This window comes from Pyrus communis, chromosome 10, assembly GCF_963583255.1.
Source record: "Pyrus communis chromosome 10, drPyrComm1.1, whole genome shotgun sequence".
In the NCBI taxonomy this organism is placed as follows: Eukaryota; Viridiplantae; Streptophyta; class Magnoliopsida; order Rosales; family Rosaceae; genus Pyrus; species Pyrus communis.
Window position 1 is genome coordinate 4997888 of NC_084812.1, and position 20917 is coordinate 5018804.

General features: G+C 37.2%; 3 protein-coding genes across 3 annotated transcripts; 1 reads left to right on the forward strand and 2 right to left on the reverse strand.

Moving 5' to 3' along the window:
* The first annotated feature begins 5265 nt into the window (after positions 1-5265).
* LOC137746737 (casein kinase 1-like protein 1) lies at positions 5266-9243 on the forward strand. The gene is made up of 13 exons (XM_068486744.1): positions 5266-5787; positions 5904-5944; positions 6455-6524; positions 6618-6766; positions 6864-6959; positions 7058-7128; positions 7278-7339; positions 7471-7534; positions 7616-7700; positions 7789-7915; positions 8017-8160; positions 8453-8589; positions 8715-9243. The coding sequence occupies exons 1-13, from the start codon at positions 5712-5714 to the stop codon at positions 8991-8993; spliced, it is 1401 nt and encodes a 466-aa protein (XP_068342845.1). The 5' UTR covers positions 5266-5711; the 3' UTR covers positions 8994-9243.
* A 1486-nt stretch (positions 9244-10729) lies between these two features.
* LOC137748965 (uncharacterized) lies at positions 10730-11490 on the reverse strand. The gene has a single exon (XM_068489150.1). The coding sequence runs from the start codon at positions 11258-11260 to the stop codon at positions 10886-10888; it is 375 nt and encodes a 124-aa protein (XP_068345251.1). The 5' UTR covers positions 11261-11490; the 3' UTR covers positions 10730-10885.
* A 1170-nt stretch (positions 11491-12660) lies between these two features.
* On the reverse strand, positions 12661-19584 carry LOC137747435 (diacylglycerol O-acyltransferase 1A-like). The gene is made up of 16 exons (XM_068487542.1): positions 18625-19584; positions 18358-18438; positions 18165-18238; positions 17965-18040; positions 17811-17878; positions 17229-17352; positions 16936-17034; positions 16201-16302; positions 15971-16107; positions 15778-15859; positions 15647-15667; positions 15200-15262; positions 15042-15089; positions 14310-14372; positions 14162-14215; positions 12661-13117 (listed from the first exon to the last, which is right to left on the reverse strand). The coding sequence occupies exons 1-16, from the start codon at positions 19006-19008 to the stop codon at positions 13013-13015; spliced, it is 1581 nt and encodes a 526-aa protein (XP_068343643.1). The 5' UTR covers positions 19009-19584; the 3' UTR covers positions 12661-13012.
* Positions 19585-20917: the final 1333 nt, after the last annotated feature.

Sequence of the window (20917 nt, forward strand, 5' to 3'; positions counted from 1 at the left end):
AAACTACTAACTTTTCATTCATAATCTTTTTACAAACAACATTATAAGTTGTTTACCTAAAAAAAACTATTAAAAGCTACAAAGACTAAATTTATTCACGACGAGGTTTCATATTCTGAAAAACATGTTATAATAGTCTCATTGTTAATAAAAGAAAAACCAATGGACAACCTGTAGCTGCTGCTCTCTTCTCCTCCACCAGTCCTCAAAAGTCCTGACGGCCACTTATCCGGACTCTCTTTAATGCTTCTGCCGCTGCACTCTTGTGCCTACAACGCTCACGGAGTCTCGAGTTTATGTAAGTTTTTTTTACTAATGAAGCTTGTGTAGCTATGAACAAGAAAACTTTACCATAAATAGTTAATGAGATTTTGATGTGAGCTAGCAAAGTCCTGCTTACTCGCAGGAAATTGAATAAGTCGTTATTGCAACATCATTGAGACTCTGCAAGAAAAGCATGAATCCCAACCCAATAAAATCTTCGGAAAATTCAGACTTTGGAGTGCACAGCCAGATGGACTCTGTGTTCTCCATCTGCCCTTCCTGTTTGAAAACTGATCCCAACTTCAAACTTCATGTACTATTTAGTCGGCTAATTAAATCAGTGCATCGTATTGGTTTAATTAAATTCCAGCCTCTCATCAGTATCATATTATGGTCATAGACCACCCTAATCAGTGCATCGTACTGGGTTGGCTACCGATGCTAGTAGGGACAAATTTGCAGATATTGTACGATATTTGTGCCAAATTGTACGGCAAGGAAAAGAAATGGCTTTCGTCTCCACGTGTCAATATCTCATGCATCCTCTATATACGAGGCAGGCAGGTCCATATATGGTAGCCCGTAGGGCTCCTATGTAGTAGTAGCTGCATGCAGTCTGTCTGTGTGTGTGTGTTGAGGTCTGCGTTTCTGGAGACTGCGTCTGCATGCATGTGCCAATTTACTAGTTTTCTTTAGCAATGTCCTCTTTGACTTCGTTTTCAGGGTTTATAACTCGATACTATAGGATTATTGGCGTAGGGGAAGACCTCAACTTTGGATTTACGAGTAACCAACTGTGTTACAAATTCAGTTTGATATGCGATACACATAATACATATTATGCGTTGTTCATACATTAAATTCATAAATCAGATTTATGTTTTTATGCAAGTATAAGTTGGGCGGAGTCAGATATTTAATAGTGTTGGGCTAAATTTTGTCCGTTTTCCATCTAAAGTGACTTGTGGACATGTTCTAATTTTCACTAATTGGATGAACTTCGTAAGAATATAGCTCCGAAAAATTCATTTACCAAAATTACGAAGAAACTTAGTTGGCATAAAAAGTGTACATACCTGTAGAGGCTGATTCATTATTTTAACATCGAGTAGTCCTAATAAAAATGCTCTGATGGAAATAACATTGAAAAATTAAACGATAAACTACTAACTTTTCATTTATAATCTTTGCACAAACAACATTATAAGCTGTTTACCCAAAAAGCTACAAAAACTAAATTTGTCCACGACTAGATTTCATACTCTGGAAAATATGATAGGTTCATTGTTAATACAAGAAAAACCAATGGAGAACCTGTAGCCGCTGCTCTCTTCTCCTTCACCACATACCCAAACTTGAATGGTCCTCGAAGGCCATGACGGCCACTTATCCGGACTTTCCTTAACGCATCTGCCACTGCACTCTTGTGCCTACAACGCTCTTGGAGTCTCGAGTATAAGTTTGTTTTTTTTTACTAATGAAGCTTGTGTAGCTATGAACAAGAAACTTTACCATAAATGGTAATGAGATTCTGATGTGAGCTAGCAAAGTCCTCCTTACTCGCAGGAAATTGAATAAGTCGTTATTGCAACAACATTAAGACTCTGCAAGAAAGGCATCAATCCCAACCCAATAAAATCTTTGGAAATTTCAGACTTTGGAGTGCACAGCCAGATGGACTGTGTGTTCTCCATCTGCCCTTCTTGATTGAAAACTGACCCCAACTTCAAACTTCATGTACCTTTTTAATTTACTATTTGCATATAATAAAACATGATTGTTTGGAAGACTGTAATCTTAGTGTTCCGATTTCGAATAAATCTCTCCAGTTGAAAGTTCTTGTGCCCTTGACCAACTCGTCCAAAGGAACAGGGTCCCATACCTTCACATAAATCAGACAGTTTTCACATTTTCTATGGTATTATTTGGCCTTTGATTGGAGTGTAGGACTGTCAAAAGAAAGAGCATTCCCATCGTGGATGCAAATTTCTGCCTTCTTATTTTTGGACAAAATTGCACCTACAGAACAATTAACATCTTAGTTCAAGGCTAAGAGCCTACAATAAATGAGGGGGGCTTTAGTCGAAGAACCTCCGATGCCAAAGCTAGAATTTGAGGGAAAAGTGTTTAGAGAAATTTGGAAAATTTAGCAAGAGAGTTGGACTTAGGTTTTTGGATAAATGAGGTGATATTTATAGGAGTGTGGCCGGCCCCTTTGGGAGAGATGGGAACCGGCCACATTTGGTGGTTTTATGGATGTAATTGCAAAATATTATATCAAAATAATATCTTGCAATTAATTAGGAAATTAATCAATTAATTTAGGTAATTGATCCTATTTTGAATAAATATTTTAGAGGTTACCTTGTGGGAAGGATTTGATGAGAATAGATGAAATAAGTTTTGAATAAATACCTATTTTGATACTTTTGACCTTGATTGAATTGTGATTGTCCGCTGCTCGCGCGTGGGAGTTCAGGTGCGCATCGAGGGTACTTTTATCTTTTCAACTCAAGAATCCACGTGTCACCTCCATATTTTTCTCGATTATTTTTGGCTCTACACCCATATTCCAATCTTGTCCAGGTCATTTGGTTTCTTGGTTTAGGGTTCTGTTTGACAAGAAGGCAGAACAGATATTCACCCTCTCTCTCTCTCTCTCTCTCTCTCTCTCCCCCCTGCATCTCCATCCCCCCTGCCTCTCTCTCTCTCTCTCTCTCTCTCTCTCTCTCTCCCCACATCAACAAGGTAACAACCTACTAAATTACTGATCCCACAAAACAGTTCGTCACTATTGCCATTTGGATATTTCCAACAAAAATGAAGAGAAAGACATGCTGCATTATTCTAGTTGCTACTCTTCTGTGTTGGGTGTCTGTTACAAGCAGGCCTTTTGCATCCTATGATGCTCCACATCAACAAGGTAGCAACCTACTAAATTACTGATACTATACTTCTCATGGGAGGTTCTTGGCTGTTTCTGGAAATTTATCACCATATCTCTATATTTCTTATCACGTGCCAGATATATCTTCGGTTTATGTTAGAATCCTGTGTTTTCGTAAAGTTATATGTGTACTAATTGATTCCAAATACCTTTCCTTATAGCTAATCAAACAGAGAAAAGCCCATATTCCCAAGGAGCTACATTTGACTCAAAACAGGTACATCCTTGAACTGTGGCCCTCCATATCTCTGGATATATTATATGGATAATTAGGGTTTATGTTTTGGTATATGGATAATTAGGGTTTGTGTTTTGGTATATGGATAACTAGGGTTCGTGTTTTAGGGAGTTGAGGAAGGCATGGGAGGAAGAAGGTATAGAAGGCTGAGTAGGCTGGGGTCAAGGCCACCCAACTGTGAGCATATATGTGGAAGCTGTGAGCCATGTGTTCCAGTTCAGACACCCACAACCACTGTCCACGTTGGACTTCAATATACCAATTACAAGCCTGAAGGATGGAGATGCAAATGTGGTTCTACTTTCTTCACTCCATGAAAGTATTGCTCTATTTCAAGCGGTTTTCCGGTATATGTTTCTGAATATAAGATACACCGGAACATATTATAATTTTTGCAAGCTATCTCAAACTTCAAGCTCTTGCTATGTATAAACTGAACATTTTCGTTTTTGATTTTTTTTTTTTTTTGAAGCTTTGCACAGTTAGGAGTCTACGCATTTGTAAATTATTGCAATTGGAAATTACTCCTCCAAAAAAGTTGAACTTAAAGAAGGGAGTGTTAACCAAACGCTCTTGGTACTGTTCATTCTTAATGTTAACGATATTTTACTTTAAAAAATCACTTATGATACTATTTACTTACAACATCTTTTTGTCATTTCAGCAAACATTTTTCATTAATTTTCTTTTTAAAGAAAACTAATTTCCCAAATAAGAAAAAAAATGGTTTTAGCAAAACAGTGTTTATTTTCTATTATTTACAGTTGACGCGTAAAGACTTGACTAATTATTGCACAAATATTTGTTTGTTTTTATTTTTATTTTTTATGATCATGCAAAACGATTATTTGTATGTAAAACATACCTTTTTAAGAAAATAAATTAAATATAGGTGTCAGACATTTATCTGAACGATCTCACTTACCAATTAAAAGTGATTTACATTTTTCCAAGTAAATTCGGACGGTGTAATTAAAAGAGAGGTGTGATATCCACACACCTCATTTTACTGCTTACATATCTTTTTAATTTTTGGCCGTTGAATCGACTGAATTGAAAAAGATCAGCGGACAAAAATTATCAAAATGTGCATAAGAAGTAAAATAAAATGTATGGATAAAACATCTATAAAAAGATTATCCACACTGGAATAAAATAAAGTATGTAAGACTCGGCAAACGGAGTGGGTGTCACGTTTTTCATGGGTTAGTCGATCTTTTGAAATTCAAAAGATCAGATTGAAAACACACAGAGTTGGACCACGTGTCAGGATCTCTCTTGCTTTGCGAAAATGTCACGTGACATCATATTCCCAAAAAAAAAAAAAAAAAAACAAAAAAATTGCTCTCAACCATCTATTTTCATTTTGGCATTCTCACTTCTACTCATACTAAATATAAAAAAGACGTTTTCAGTCTATTGAACTTTGTTTGTGTGTAATGATACATTTAATGGAGCCAGATAAATAAATTAATTATTAACTCGTTATCTCTAAAATTCGAATGTAAAAGTTCAAAAAAATAAAACAGGCATTTTCCATCTACCGAACATTAGCTCCCAAGTGAATCAAAATAGAAAAGTAGGATAGAAGCTACCATGCATTGACATGGTGGTATCCCTTCATACTTTTGTGTTGTCGCGTTTCTTGCCGTGTCGTAATTTCTTGTGATTATATAATAATTCTTCTTGTTAATTTGACATATTCTTATATTGTATCGTGTTGTATTTTTATGTCCATGTATTGGATAGGAGGAGGCGGTGGTGGTGGGTATAGATACGAATACTATAATAGATAACAATAGGCCAAAGCCTGCTTCTGCTTTTGCTTTTGCCGTTCTCCTTCTGTAATTTATAATCCAAAAGTGCTTTTAACCCAACAAAAGTAAATAAAATAAAAAATAATAATTCAGAATAAAAAAAAAGAAAATCTTAACCCTAGATCTCCAACAAGAAAGAACCCACCGAGGCCCCAGCCCATTGCTGTCCGTACAAAATTTGTTTGCTTTGCTTTGCTTTTGCGTAATAATTTTTATTTTTTTTCTTGCTTTGCTTATATTGGATGAACAATCCGGAGTCGTTGCGGTTGAGTCGGCCGACTGCCTTCTGCTGATGCACCTGCGGGGTCGTCGTCGTTGTTTTTGATGTGATTTTTTGGAATAATCTTCCAATTTCTCTCCCATTTTTTTTTTTTTTTTTTTTTTTGGTTTTGTAATTTTAGGGTTAGGGTTTCGATTTCAATTGATTTGGGCTGCTCTGGAAGATATGGAACCTCGCGTTGGGAATAAGTTTCGGCTCGGCCGGAAGATCGGCAGCGGCTCGTTCGGAGAGATCTATCTGGGTTTGTTGCTTCTTTATTCTTCCTGTTAATTGTGGATTTGTATGTAATTATGTATATTTATGTATGTAAGTAGGTGGTTAATTGTGGATTTGAATTTTTTATTGATTTTTTTGCAGGTACAAATATTCAGACGAACGAAGAGGTCGCGATTAAGCTTGTGAGTGGCGTTTTTGTTCCAATTCAGCTGCGAAGTTTTGACTTTTTTTATTTATTTTTGGTTGATTTTGATGCCCATTTGCTAGTTTTTTAGTTACGTGTTAATTTAAGTTTAATCCGTGATCTGAGAATTTGTATGAATGATTCTTTAAGTTCATGGTCTGGTTTTCATGCTTCGGCTTTCACTTTGCGTTAGTAATGCTGAGGAATTCAAGGTTTTGTGGAACGACTTGTCCTTAGATCAATTGATTTTCCCGGTTATGTTGATGCTATTACTGCTAGGAGCTTGTGTTTCAGGTTATTTCCTCTTTATTGGCGGAGTTCCAAGCAATGTATTGGTTTGATTGATTGATAAGCATCTAGAAACTAATCTTAGGAAGATCGTAGTTTCTTGTAAAAAGTGAGGTCTTCAAGTTTTGGTGTTGGTGTTGAAGTTTCCTTTTTGAACTGTTATTAGCGTGAAATATTTGTGTGTTATGAAGCTCATTGTCGTGCTGTTTCTGATACATAGGAAAATGTGAAGACAAAACACCCTCAGCTGCTGTATGAATCCAAGTTATACAGGATCCTAGCAGGAGGAAGTAAGTGAAACTGCTGCATTTGATAGTTCATCAGCAGTTTCTGGTGCAAGTTTTTGCTGTAAGTTTTCTGATTTCTAAATTTGGTTTTTGCAGCTGGGATTCCAAATGTGAGGTGGTTTGGAGTTGAAGGAGACTATAACGTTTTGGTTATGGATTTACTGGGCCCTAGTCTTGAAGACTTATTCAACTTCTGCAGTAGGAAACTTTCTTTGAAGACCGTTCTTATGCTGGCTGATCAAATGGTAGGTGTGAGCCTATGCACAATTGCACATCATTGTATTGGTTTTAGATATTTATGTTGGAGATACTGACTTTTGCCGTGCTTGACATTTATTTCAGATCAGTCGTGTTGAATTTGTTCACAGTAAGTCATTTCTACATCGAGATATCAAGCCAGACAATTTTCTTATGGGCTTGGGAAGGCGTGCAAATCAGGTTTTCTATCTTAATTTGGTGTACATAGTTGTGTAAGTCTATGTTTCATATGCCAATGAGTCTATATTAATACGGTAATTGATTTTCGTTACATGTAGGTGTACATGATAGACTTTGGTCTGGCTAAGAAATACAGAGATAGTACAACCCGTCAGCATATTCCTTATAGGTGAGATTGATTTGTGTTTTTCTGTGTTCCCTAATATGGTCTTCGAATATGATTCTAGAGAAATGTAGCATAAGATAAACAAGAAAAGGACTCTTAACTACGAGATATGTGGTTAATGATGTAACTGTACATGGGCATGAATGCTGCAGGGAAAACAAGAATTTGACTGGAACTGCAAGATATGCAAGCATGAACACTCACCTTGGAATTGGTATGTTTTAGACGTTTAGTCTTTCTTTTTGCCTTTTCTATTCCTATTATGTCATTTGTTCCAGTTAAATCTACTATCTGGTTTGTTGACATTGATTTATAATTTCTTTTATGCTATTCTGCGCTTTATAGAGCAAAGCCGGAGGGATGATTTAGAATCTCTTGGTTATGTCCTTATGTATTTCCTTAGAGGAAGGTGATTATTTCTGAAGACCCTATTTTTGTTGTTGTAGTGCTGTCTGTTGGTGTTTTGTTTAATAATTGTTTTTGCCTTTAGTCTTCCTTGGCAGGGACTAAAAGCGGGAACTAAGAAGCAGAAGTATGAGAGAATTAGTGAGAAAAAGGTTTCTACTTCAATTGAGGTACGATGCTTGTGAATGTTATTGTGGTTTTATACAATTCAGGCCTCATGTCTTGAGTGTTGTGACTAGAGAATTAATGATTTCGCAGGCATTATGTCGGGGTTATCCGACAGAGTTTGCTTCGTATTTCCATTACTGTCGCTCTCTACGGTTCGATGATAAGCCAGACTATGTTTATTTAAAAAAAATATTCAGGGATGTCTTTATTCGTGAAGGTTTGAATTCTATTCTCATTGCAATGTGCATTATAAGAGGATTTCCACATTACAGTGAGCATTCTATTTACACTGATTGTATCCATTGGGTTTTGCTTCAGGCTTTCAGTTTGATTATGTGTTTGACTGGACAATTTTGAAGTATCAGCAATCACAGCTGGCTGTTCCTCCAACCCGTGCCCTTGCTGGTGCTGGAACAAGTTCTGGGATGCCCCATGCTGCTGTTAATGCCGACAGACTGACAGGTACGTTGTTTAGGATTGGTCTAGATGAATTTACACAGCATTCTTATCGATAAGTCTATTCATTGCAGCTAGAGGATGGTGGTGTTTTAGATTACCACATGCATTTTTCTCCTATTCGCTTATTTTAAGATTTGCCTTCTGTCTGTATGTTAATATATAAATTTAAGGAATTCTTTGTCTACTTTTCGAGTGCTATAACTTATTACTAAAGGTTTTCCGATATCTGGGTGTCATTTCTCCCATATTATTAGCTTTGGATTTTATAACATTCTGCTTCACGGCTTCCTTGTAGGTGAGGAAGACGGGCGGCCAACTGGTCTAACATCATTGGATTCCTCTCGGCGGAGAATACCTGGACCGGCTCTCAATTCCATGAGCCTTTCGAGGCAGAAGAATCCAATTGCTAATGATGCTTCATTAACTAGAGAGGTGAGTTGTTTGGAATGCATTATTTTATGAATTGAAATCATTTTTTGCGGGGTTGTATCAACAGGAATAGTTCAGTGTTTATTGCCTTGTGACAAAAATTTCATGTGCATGCTTGGGTCTTGCAGACGTCAAATAGCAACATTTTTGGCCGGTCAGCTGGATCATCAAGGAGAGTTGCTGTTTCTAGCAGCCGTGATGCATTTGGCGGAAGTGAGTCTGACATTCGCCCTCGAACAACCGATGCTAGCCCTGGAGGACACAGAATTTCAAGTGGCCGAAGAAGTTCACCAGTCGAGTCATCGGACCCCACCCGGAGACATACATCTCAGACTAGGAACTACGAGACTACCCTTAAAGGCATCGAAGGTCTGCATTTAGACAATGAAGAGAGGGTTCATTATTAGCGATGCCGACCCTTGCAGGTTACCGTAAATCGAAATTCGATGGTTTTGCCTTGGGCTGTTTTAATATACGTCGAAGGTGAGAGGGTCCTTCCGAGGGTGGTGATTTCGTTTGAACTCCGTTGTTTCCCCATATGCAAGAGAGCTGCGAGTGTTTGTTGTTTTAACTTGTGCTTTTAACACGATACATTCATTTGCGTGATGAACAATGTAAATTTTCGTTTTCCAAAGAAAAATAACCGAATTGTTCAAACAGAAATGTTCCCCTTAAGCCCTTATTTGTGTGTTAAACAAAATTGGTAAAGAATTGTTAGAAGCTGCATGTTTCACTTTGTTCCCAAATCCGAAAGTAACGCAGCAGAATCCTCGTACTCGTCCGGTCGCTACGTGCAACCGGAATGCATATTTATGAATATGCATAAGGAGTTGGTTACAAATTTTTAATCGAAAATATATTTATGAATATGCATAAAGAGTCGGTTACAAACTTTTAATCGAAAATAGAATTGAAAGGACGGGAATTGGGATTTGGTAATTTGGAAGGCCTTTTAACTTCGAAGTCCAAAGCCAGGAAGGAGGGAAATCTATTAAGTAGGGTTGCATGATGCATGACAGAGCCTGACCAAATTTTACGCATCGGTTCTATTGCTTGCGTTGTGAGAACTTGGGTCTCCCGAAGGCGAAGAACTTACATGTCACGAGGTGAATACCACATCGAGAGAGAGAGAGAGCTACGGGTACGCAACCGATGATAGTTTTCTCTCATCTCCAAGTCGTTTACCTTCTACCTTTTCGGATTTAGCAGGATTTCTCATACCTTTTCGGATTACCAAAACTCGAAACGGAAACTCTACAAAAGCTCAATAACGCATAATTACTCCGACAACAGAAAGCCAGCCAGCTTTAACCCTCAACGTTGCCTGCCCTCTTACATTTCCCCAAAACAAACTCAATGCATCAACGCACAAATGAGAGAATGGTCATCCTCTGCAGAACAGCGGAACATTCATCGCTGAACTGTACAACCGTTATCCTCTGCCCGACTGCTCTAACACGCTAAAGCAACTACGATAAACTTAAAAAGTTTCCGACAACATGAAATAGAACTAGTAAATGAGGTCCGACACCCTAAAGGAGACATCTTCTCTACTCTATTGTTTGATCTCAAGTGAGAATCAGCGACTTCCATAACGTCGAAAAACCTTAATAACAACCTAATTGGACAAACTGAGCTTACTTGATACGAGAAAATCTATCCAGAAAACTCCGCATTGCCACTCGACAACTCAGTTTGCGTTTCTATTGCCATTTCTTCGCGATTTTCCCGGTAATCTTTCTCAAGAACAACAATTTTGGCAAGGGTTTGCATTCATGAGGGAAGCGGAAACCATTCTGAAATGCATGACATCGGCAAAAACCGAATCCTGAATTCATATTTCGAAACCTCATTCACACCCATTCGTTGAGGGATATGAGAAGTTAAAAACACTAAGTTTGAAAGCTCTTTTAAAATGTCGTAAAAAGAGTTTTTTGCAAGAAGTACATAAACACGTCACACGTCAAGTGTTTTTCAAGATTCACTTGCTTTGTAACTAAGAATCAGTTCCAAAAATATTTTTACCGAAAGCGTTTTTAGTCGGAACGAGTTGTGTCTAAAAACAAAATTACACAACAATAATATGAACCAGCAAAAGAGGCTTAAATTTCATTGATAGGATTTCAGATTACCAAAAATCCACGATATACAAATATTCATCAACGAATCACATTAAAACCTCACAATTTCCAACACGAACACTATAATCTTATAAATTAAGAACACCAAGCAGAAATTAAACAACCAAAAAATAAATAAATCTTACCGATTTATATAATATTATATTCAGAAATGATGATTACCGCCCATAGACGACTCTATTACAAGTTTCCTTGAGCCACCGGAAGCTCTTCCGGAGCGACCCTTTGAGCTTCCCTTCCACCGTATAAACTTTATAGCTCGCCACCCTCTTCTTCCTCTGCAGCTCCGGATCGCTCAAGCTCCAGCTCTTCGTCGCCGATCCGTTCGCCGACTTCCCCTTCCTGAACTTCTCGTCGTTGCTTCCCGCCTGGGTTTGCTGTTGCTGCTGCGGGTGCACTGAGGACGCGTAGGACGCGCTGTAGCACCTGAAATCCTGCATCCCATTGACTCCCGACGAAGCGCCGCTGCCGCCATTGTAGGTCTCCACCTCCGTTCTTCCGTGGCCGCACGATTTGGATCTGAAATCTTCCATGGTAGGATACTAGGATTTCAACGGAGCACGCAAAGATGTATGAGCTCCACCTTCAGTGCCTCGCACTCACTCTCTCTCCTCTCTCTCTCTGGAGCCAAGAGCTCCAGTGCGGCGGAGATTGTGCGTATTCGGTCAAACAGTCAAAGGAGCTTCGTTGGGGGTCGTGGAAATTTTGCATATCAATTATTCACTTTTTCATTTCGGCGCTGACTCCCACCAAGATGCTGATCATTCGTCGGTGATATTATTTCTTTGACGAAAATTTTTTGAAACGATTTATTTTAACGAAAAATTATATTTTTATATTAAAAATTTAAAAATTTATTTTTAATACTATTTATTTTAATTTTAATTTTATTAAAATTTAAAATTTTCAAATTATTTTTATTAATTTTTCTTATTATTTATTAGAATTTATAATGTGTGGTGTACTACTACTGGAATCTTCCACGAACTGGAGATTTTTCACTTGATGTTAATCCTCACGTGAGAATCTCGTGTCCAAGGACAGTGGCCCTTATTACATTATTATACAAATTTAATAAATAGTTATGTGATTTAATTGAAAATAAAAAATATATGATTTTGCGTACTAGTATAAAAGTAATAGGCGTATATTTAATATCTATAATTATCTAAAAACTTTAATTTTCAGTCATTCTTTTTTTTTTTTTTTAAATCGTTCTAGCTATTATCCGTTATATTTAATTTATGTAATTCTTTAAAAATGTTATTTTTCAGCCTTTCATTTTTTTTATCATTGTGTTGTAAATAATAATATTATTTAGAAACTTATTTTTTGTGACATTCAGAATTCTGTTATGGTTGATTTTGGATCACTATACTGATTTTAATTGATTTTTCTGTTTTTAGCTAAAAAATGTGACTCAATACCTCTAAGCTTTTTCTTAGTTCGTGTAGAAAAGATCTTAAACAAATAACGTTGAAATCACATCACATCCATATTAGATATCTAGACCTTTCAAGGTAACATGTACCCGGGCCCTGTACACACCACTCGTCACACCCGAGAAATGGTTTCGCCCCAAGCATCGGACCAATGATCACCCATGACTTCTACTAAACACTAGTGCCACAAAGGCCCTTGGTGGTCATATTGGTGCATACCACGATAGGGTCCTCCACCGGGGTGAAGTCGTAACAAGGTAGCGGAAGGGGAACCTATGGCTGGATTGAACCATTCGTGATGGAAATGCCCTCTTCCCTGAACCCAAACTCAACAAGGCGCAAGCACCTACTACTAACAAAAGGGGGGCGCTGGGGTGGGAAGGATATATGGCAAACTAACGAAAAACGCTTCAAAACTTTGAGTTTTAATGATAAAGACAAAATAAAAGGTAAAGTGAATAGTACCAGAATTGACTTTTTAGTGTAAAAATGTGATTTTTTTACAAAGTAAACAATACTGAGAGCTTTTCGTTAAAGTTCCCAAGGATATAAGGAGGGAGGATGATGTTGACACGATTTCTTCAAATTTCCGAAACTAAATATATACCGGAAAAGGAAAAAAAAAACTAAACTAGGATGAAATATATTTAAAAGATATATATAAAGCCAATTGAATTAGCAAAACTATGTAAAAGATGAAAACCGTAAGGAGCATGAAAACGTTGAAACCAAAGGAAGCAGCATGAGTTGAGTTGCCTCGGCGAAAGTATAAAAAGCCGGCATATTTTGTAAGGCAACACCGCTTCCAGAACGATTCGATCCATACTTACGAGACTCAAAACTTCAGTCGAGTTGCCCCTTCCGATTCATCAAGTCATGGTAATACAGAAGCAGGCACATCGGTTGACCGAGGATGCAAAAGATGAACCAGAAGATCATATTTCCGACCTAGAAATAAGATTAAAAAATGCGGTTAGAAGAAATATAATGAACATTACCAATATCGAAATCGTACACAGAAAGTATGTGCCCTCAGCAATCCATAGAGCACGAACAGAATCTCCGAACTAGTAAAAATATAAAAGGGCTATAGGAACTCTTGATCGTCGAGTTTACTTTCTAATATGTAGAATTGCCGAATTGGAAACCACAAACGGAAAGGTGGGACATGGAAGTTTGTAAGAAGGATGCTAGCATGATGCCTTTGTACCCCTATCCCTCCAGCAGGACCGCCCCCAGGTTTTTAATTCTCTCTAGAAACTAAGACCCTGTTTGGTATTCAATCCAAATACAGTTTTTATAACTCAAAAACAAGTTTTGAGTTCCAAACTGTAATTCTTGTTTGCCTGGCCTATTTCTAAAAACTGAATTTAAGGACCAACTTAAAAACGATGCCTATTTGATAAAATAACATTTTAAAGTTTTTAAACACAACCACCTCCAAACACAAAACTCTACAGCCCGACCTTCACCCTCTCTCGCCTCTCCCCCTCTTCGTGATCTTCGATGCCAGCGTCGATCAGGTCCCACTGTCCACAGGGAGTCGATTCGTGTTCGCCATGAGCGCCAACTTGACTCCGCCGTGGCTCCACTTAGTTATTGCTACGCGGAAAGGTTAAGGAATTCCTGGCGTTGGATGGTGCCAACAACTGTGAGGGAGGAGGTGGGGAAGGTAGTTGCCAATGAGATCCTAACTTACTTACCTAACCAATACGAAGAAACTGGACTGGGACTTTACTAATTTTAAGATCTAAAACAGTTTCTGAGTTCAATACCTTCGATTTTATATATTTAAAATAAATAAATAAACAAATAAAAAAAAATTAAAAAAAAAAACCTGTGTTGAAGAGAAGTTCTTAAGAATGATTAAAGGTTTTAAGTTGAATACCAAACGGGCCCTAAATTTTGAATAGAAGGTTAAAGCCAACCAAGTGAGTAGGCAAAACTATGCTGCAATAAAATGAGACAACATGTTTAAAAAAAAGGACATACCATTGAGTTTCTGAATTTAGCTTGCAGGAAATTTGTGATCAAGACAAGTGGTACCTGTACAAAAACGCAATAAAAGAAAATTAGGACAGATGGATCATCAATATGAGTTGGACTCCTAAATGTGGCAAGGAAACTACAATGTTCTTACCTGCAGCATAATTCCAATAAAAGCCCACAACTTGAATATGTGGCAGGGAACAGCTATGCATAGCTGGAGACGAGTCAAACAATATTGGATAAGATAATAGAAACACAAACAGCTATGCAAGCTTCATTATAGAAACTAGCCATGAGAATTCAGATCCGAGTAAGGCAGAAAACAGAAGGGAGAAATATTTCAGCTGACCCCCAGATAATGTTTCACGTGGAGTTTGCATTGGTGATCATGATGAGGAGCTCTGTATTTAATATAATTATATATTTCCATGCTCGAACGTAGTCTTTAGCTTTTGGCCAAAATCAAATGTAAAGAGTTCATTTTGCCATTGCCCATGTCCTGACATCAGAATTCATTCTTATGTGTATGGGTATTCTACTCTTGTAAGGTAATCGGAGTGGGTGATCATCTTCCGATAACCAATGGTAGCATAGCCCTTCAAGGTTGTGCTTGATAGCAATTACTGTATCAAGCAAATTACCAAGTGTACACATTCCTGGATGATGTACACCTAAATAGCTAAGTCTTGGTTAGATACTAAGATGATGATTCGCTTGTTTCTAATGACATGCTTCCAAAGTTATCAGTTTCAAGTCCTACCAGAATGCTAATTATATTATAGACAACAGAATATGATGAAGGAAGGAGCGATAGAATAGTCATTATCCAAAGGGAGAGGATCACTAAATAACAACATAAACTCACAGAAACAGAGCAATATACCTCATGAAATACAGCAGATACTAGAAAGGAGATTATGATGGCAACTCCCTGAATTCAAAGCCAGAACAAAAAAACAAATTAATTTTGTACATTCTAAAACAAATTAAAGTTCGTCCATCACGCATCACTTAATATTAAAATAAAGAGCTATTAGATACCTTGGGTACTCCATGCCGTATGCATGGAAAATAGATATGGCGAACCATCCATTTATGAACAGGCTGAAATGAATACACCCAATCAGTATTACATTTTCACTCGGGCGGGAAGGGGTGGGGGGGTGGTGGGGTTGTTATCATTGTAAAATGTAAACATCAGATACCATCTAACTGAGTTTTGTCACTACATGGCAACTTTGATGACAAGGAAATTAGGCTTATATAGCCTCTTTTCAGGCTTATAAGTTACAATGCTTATTAATGATAATGCTAATACACATATTGTTTGATGCAAATTCGAACACATTAAGAACCACATTCACTACAGTCCAATAAGCAACCTAGATTCAAAATGAATATTGAATAGAAGTCAAAACAATAATTTATCGTAGTACTTTTAAGTATATGAGAAAAGATAACAACTGAATTAGAGTTCAACAGACATACCATATTCCACATTCTCCAATACTGATGACAGCCACCAGAAGAGCCATGCAACAAAAGTAAATAGTAAAAAATTTCAATTCAGAGCTGTAATAACATAACCTAAGAATAAATTGCATAAACATAAAACGCACCTCCTCAACAGTTTGTGCATTCCACCAATCTTTATAGAACTCCCGATCTCCAAAACAAAGCAGCTCAGCAAGAATATTTAACCTATATTTCTAACACTGGATGTAAGCATAAACTCAAAACTGAAAGTGCAAACTTAGTATAGCTACACATATAAATTGGGAACTGAAAGGTAGGGGATGAAGCAAGACGTACCAGAGGTGGAAAAAGCAATAGAACATGCATAGCCACACATATAAATTGGGAACTGAAAGCTTCAAAACCCTCTCTATGGCATATAACCAGTCCCCCTTCAAAGGATGTTGTGAATTCTTGACAATAGGGTTGATGTACTGCATAAATATACAGGTGTATAAATTCATCAATAATCACAACGAAATAAAAGAGCACTAAAACCTAGTCGAAAACAACAAATGCCAACTTACTTGTTCTACTATAAATCCCATCACTCCAGTAAAAATGATCAACTTCACAAGTTGACGAAACACCCAACCTTTTCGCACAGAAGCTGTGCGAGGGTAACTAGTCTGAAATAAGGGTCAGATAAATCAAATTAAATTCATTTCTCCATTAATGATGTAATGTAAAAGTTAACCTCATAAGATAAGAACCATAAATTAAAGATTAAGTGTAATGTAAAAGTTAACCTCATAAGATAAGAACCATACATTAAAGATCAAGTTATGAGTTATCTATACATGAAAATTAGCCTTCTTTTAATTAGGGGTGCCAATAATACTGTAAGAAAATAATCATATAGTTTTGCGATGATTCATTTAATATCATATTTAAAATGAGAAAAATTAATTTAGTCATCTTAGACATACATATTACTTAAACAATAATGAGTCAAGTGAAAGATAGAAGAGTTATAAAGAAAGTTTGAGAAGAATTCAAACTTGTAACGGGAAAACTCACAACACCAGGTTGGAGCAGCTATGAAGTTTAAGTGACCGCATGACAGTCTATAACTGAGGCAAAATATTTGTTCTGTTTGTAATTAAAAGCCAAAAAACAGGCAAAGGAAAGGTAAACAACATAAAAGAAAAGGTGACTTAAACAGACTAAAGCATCAAATTCATACACTTGTACTTTCTGAATAAGGATTGATTGACGGATAAGAAAACCTAGGTTAATTTCTAAAAGAGTAATGCAATTACCTGGTAACATAATGTTGGAGCGACCATAAAGTATGCCAAACTTTTGAAGTTGTTATTATGAGGGTAATCTGTATTCAGAGAACTAGATGTGGCATCCCCCTGCAATCAGTCAAAGGACTTCAAGAATTAGAAAACAATCATTTATTAAGAAAAAATTGTTGAAGCAAATTAAACATCTACTAAGATTTAGGACCTTTATAAACTTTCTTCAAACTTCATATTTAATCTAAAGTGGCAAGGGAAAAGACTATATTCACGTTAACTGAAAAACTTATTCACAAGTTCACAGCTACCTTCTCAACTGCTTTGTGAAGAGCTCTCATATCATAGTTTGTATGCACAAAAGATACGAGTTTTAACCACACGATGCAAGCAAAGAGCATCAAAGTAACACCAGATAAAACTGCAGAATCACACCTGGAGAAAATGAAGTAAATAAAATAAATGCAACATTGTCACTGCTATTCACATATTAGCCAACTAAAAGATGCCATCAATCAAATAAAAAAAGGCCTATCGTATTACATATACACACAATCTTTCAGACAGAACTACCATCCAATGTCAATTTCAGCTTAAGAATTTATCCCCTGAAGTTTCTAAGATCTCCACAAAAACAAGCCTATTTCAAGAACTGGGGACAACGTAGCATTCCAGAGTAGTAACCAAGATTGTAAATCCAGAAAATACGCTAATAAATGAATAGCACTTAAGCACAAGTAATGGGCTAGAAACGAGAATGTAACACTGATAGTTCAAACCTAAATCCTCCAATCAGCACCATGGCCAAAATGTAATAAATAGTTTCACCGACTGATACCAAAAAACTGTGGGAATGCAACTAAATGGAAACTTGATAGTAAGTTCAAACTGACCTGAGAATCACCAAAACCGGATACAAAATTGAAGTTGTGGTAATGACTATATGAAGAGAAACAACAGCCTGCAATGCCAGACCAGAAATTCATATTTCAGATACAGAGTTGCAGGAAGCTATTTTTGTTAAGCAGTACAAAACGAGTTGCTCACAGCTTCAGATATACACTTCCGTAGCACTAACTTCTCAACTACAAAGGCCGCAAGCGGAAATATAGGAAGAGTAAGGCTGCAAGTGAAAGAAAAGAGGAGCCGAATAAATATCCCATCACTTGTAATTCAAAGATGGTAATGATGATTAAGTAATTCTTTAACCAAACAGCATATCGAACCATAATAAAAGGAAATATTACCAGCACATAAGAAGTGGCCAATCACGCAATGATCTTGAACTAAACCAAAAACCAGTTTTAATTAACCAACCATACTGCAACAATAATTGAACAGTAAGAAACCTCTATAAATGCCCTAATTTACAAGGGAAACACAAACAACCAAACGGTGTAAAATTAATCGAAAAACAGTGGACACGGGCACATGGCAAACCTTCATTAAATTCTCGATGATAAGCCGGCTGTTTACAGCAACAAGTACTACTATACACAGATTGAAGAGACCTGCATGGCTCTTCAAAAATACACACAAAAAAAAAAAAAAAAAAATCAAAGCTTGCAATCAGCATCTTGTTCAGGCTTCAGTGAAAGCTAAAAGACAAAAACTTGTTCATAGCAAACACATTTTCATTAATTATAATTAATCATGGATTGGTGGCACTAATTAGAAGTGAAATTAAGCTACGCAAGGCTTAAACACCTGTCTGAAGATGGCATCAGAGCTGAGAGGGCTCTCCTTAACTCTCCGATGAGCAGGAACGGACGGCCGATACGTGAATTTCGCGGCGGAGGGATCAGCGGCCCGATCATTCTCCCCGAGTCCCTTCTTGTCTTGAACAGCATTGACGGACTCCGCACCGCCATCGCCGGCGTCGCAGATTTTGGCGCCAACCGAGTCATCACTCCCCGAGTCTCTAACCAAATCGTTCAAGGAATTTGCGTCCTGGTTCGCGTTCGCGTCGAATTCCGCCACGGTGCCGGCTGAGGGTCTGCGGCGTAGCGTGTGGTTGAGATCTGGGTCGGCGCGGGGGCTCGTGGTGGCGCCTGCGGTGGCTACTGCCTCAGGCGAATCCGCAATCCCCATGAAACAACAGCAAATATATGTAATATATATACACTCAGAGAGATGAAGAAAGAGGTGAACAGAGAGAGACTTCAGATAATCTTTATGATTCGGATTCCAGAGAATTCATGGAGAGAGAGGGGAGAGAGAGATTCAGATGGAAAAAAAGATATAGAGGAAGAAATGGGGGAGCGAGAAAATTCGCGTAGTGGCGGTGAATGAGTGGGAAGCTGATAGGTCTTTATATAAAAAGCGACAAAAAACACAGAGGAGAGAGAGAGAGACAGAGAGAGACAGAGACAGAGACGGTGGCGATTGCAGGTATGATGACGAAGCGATGATGTCAGGGGGGGCGGTAGGAGGCGGAGAAACGACAAGCGGCCGCTTGGGGAATTGGTGTGTGATGGTTATGGCGTTTAACCAAAAACTGTGTCGTCCTGTAAGAGTGTGACAGAGGGAGAGGGAGAGGGAGGGGGACGAAGATGCAGACCTGGTCCCGTGGAGCTTTCCGCATACAAACCGCTTCCCGGTTCTTGCCTTCCTTTCCTCGGCTCCCGCTTACCTCCCAACACAAATTAAGTAAACAAATTAGCTTTGGTTAGCATCTAATCGGATAATAAGATGCTGATTTTTAGGTACTTTTTATATTTATATGGGAAAGTACAACATGGGATGAATAAATATAGAGGTGGATTGTCTGCCCTCTCATTTTCATGCTCTCTTCATGTTCTCTGTGATGTGTAGCCACGATTAAGTCACGTCAACATTTTATATTAATTTTCTATAGAAATAATAAAATAAAAAAGTAATAGAAATATAAAATGTTGATGTGGTTTAACCGTGACTACACAAAGCTTAGGGAGAGTATGGAAATGGAAAAGCAGACAATCCTCTGACAAATATTTGTCAAGGGATGTCAGACTATGTGTCTGCACCTCCTAGAAAGAGACCCTTCTTATTATGGAATTTTTTGTGTGCTTTAGAGTATTCGATATTTTATGGAATTTAATCGTTGAATTTTTGTTTTAAAACATAAAATTTGAGATTTAATAGTTAAAATATTAGAGTATTCGGTACTCAAGAGCATTCAAATTTTTTTGTTGTACTATATTTAATCCCATTCGAAGTGAGATTCCTCCTACCATGTAGTTCTATCAACTATTTTCTCTATCTAAGATATTTTTCTAACGTCACTTAGTATTGCGGTTAATTCAATCATAATTTAAACATGTTTGAAACCTTTTCTTCTTATTATATTGAGATTTGTAATTAAGGGGTCAAATAGTGTTTTACTTAACTAATCACGGTCTTAGAACAACGACATTTTTATTTCATATTAAGGTTTGGGATATGGGGTGTGGGTTAGATCAGAGTCACATAAATGATCATAATAATTAGTCGTCGAACGATATTTAAGTAAATTAAACTTAAAATCCATTATTTACGAATAAAAAAATATAAATTAACTAAAATACTAGTGACAAGTGGCAAGTGACTAATCACTTGGAGCATTCTATTTATTTACAAATGTTGTTTTCACGAGTCAACTTGGTTAAAAGAATCGTACTGCAGATTACATGACGGAAATGAATATATAAAAATATTGTGCCACTAATCATGCTTTACACTTGGCCAAAGATAGATTAGCAGAAGCTTAGAGTTAAACCGAGAAATTTTTTATTGTGATGGGAACACGAGTAGTACATCATGTGTTTTTATGTAATTGATGATAAATTTTATTTTTTAAGTTATTAACTTTTTAACACACATATCCCACTATTTATGTAGTAACACATGGTGTACCATCTCATGTATTTGTCACGCTGAAAAATCTCTCGAGTTAAACCCAGGAAAAATGTTTTTTTTTTTGTGGGACTTGATTCCTCATCGCATTGCCTTCCGTTTCGAGACTAATTGCAATTGGTGCGTT

What these genes read in the sequence shown, in the direction of transcription:
- LOC137746737 (XM_068486744.1), top strand. Translation starts at nt 5,712, where the DNA reads ATGGAACCTCGCGTTGGGAATAAGTTTCGGCTCGGCCGGAAGATCGGC. An exon ending in ATGTATTTCCTTAGAGGAAG is followed by an intron (nt 7,535 to 7,615) that starts GTGATTATTTCT and finishes TTTTGCCTTTAG; the next exon opens with TCTTCCTTGGCAGGGACTAA. An exon ending in TAATGCCGACAGACTGACAG is followed by an intron (nt 8,161 to 8,452) that starts GTACGTTGTTTA and finishes GCTTCCTTGTAG; the next exon opens with GTGAGGAAGACGGGCGGCCA.
- LOC137748965 (XM_068489150.1), bottom strand. Translation starts at nt 11,260, where the DNA reads ATGGAAGATTTCAGATCCAAATCGTGCGGCCACGGAAGAACGGAGGTG.
- LOC137747435 (XM_068487542.1), bottom strand. Translation starts at nt 19,008, where the DNA reads ATGGGGATTGCGGATTCGCCTGAGGCAGTAGCCACCGCAGGCGCCACC. An exon ending in CCGGTTTTGGTGATTCTCAG is followed by an intron (nt 17,353 to 17,810) that starts GTCAGTTTGAAC and finishes CATTTTCTCCAG; the next exon opens with GTGTGATTCTGCAGTTTTAT. An exon ending in CTCCAACATTATGTTACCAG is followed by an intron (nt 16,303 to 16,935) that starts GTAATTGCATTA and finishes CCCTTATTTCAG; the next exon opens with ACTAGTTACCCTCGCACAGC.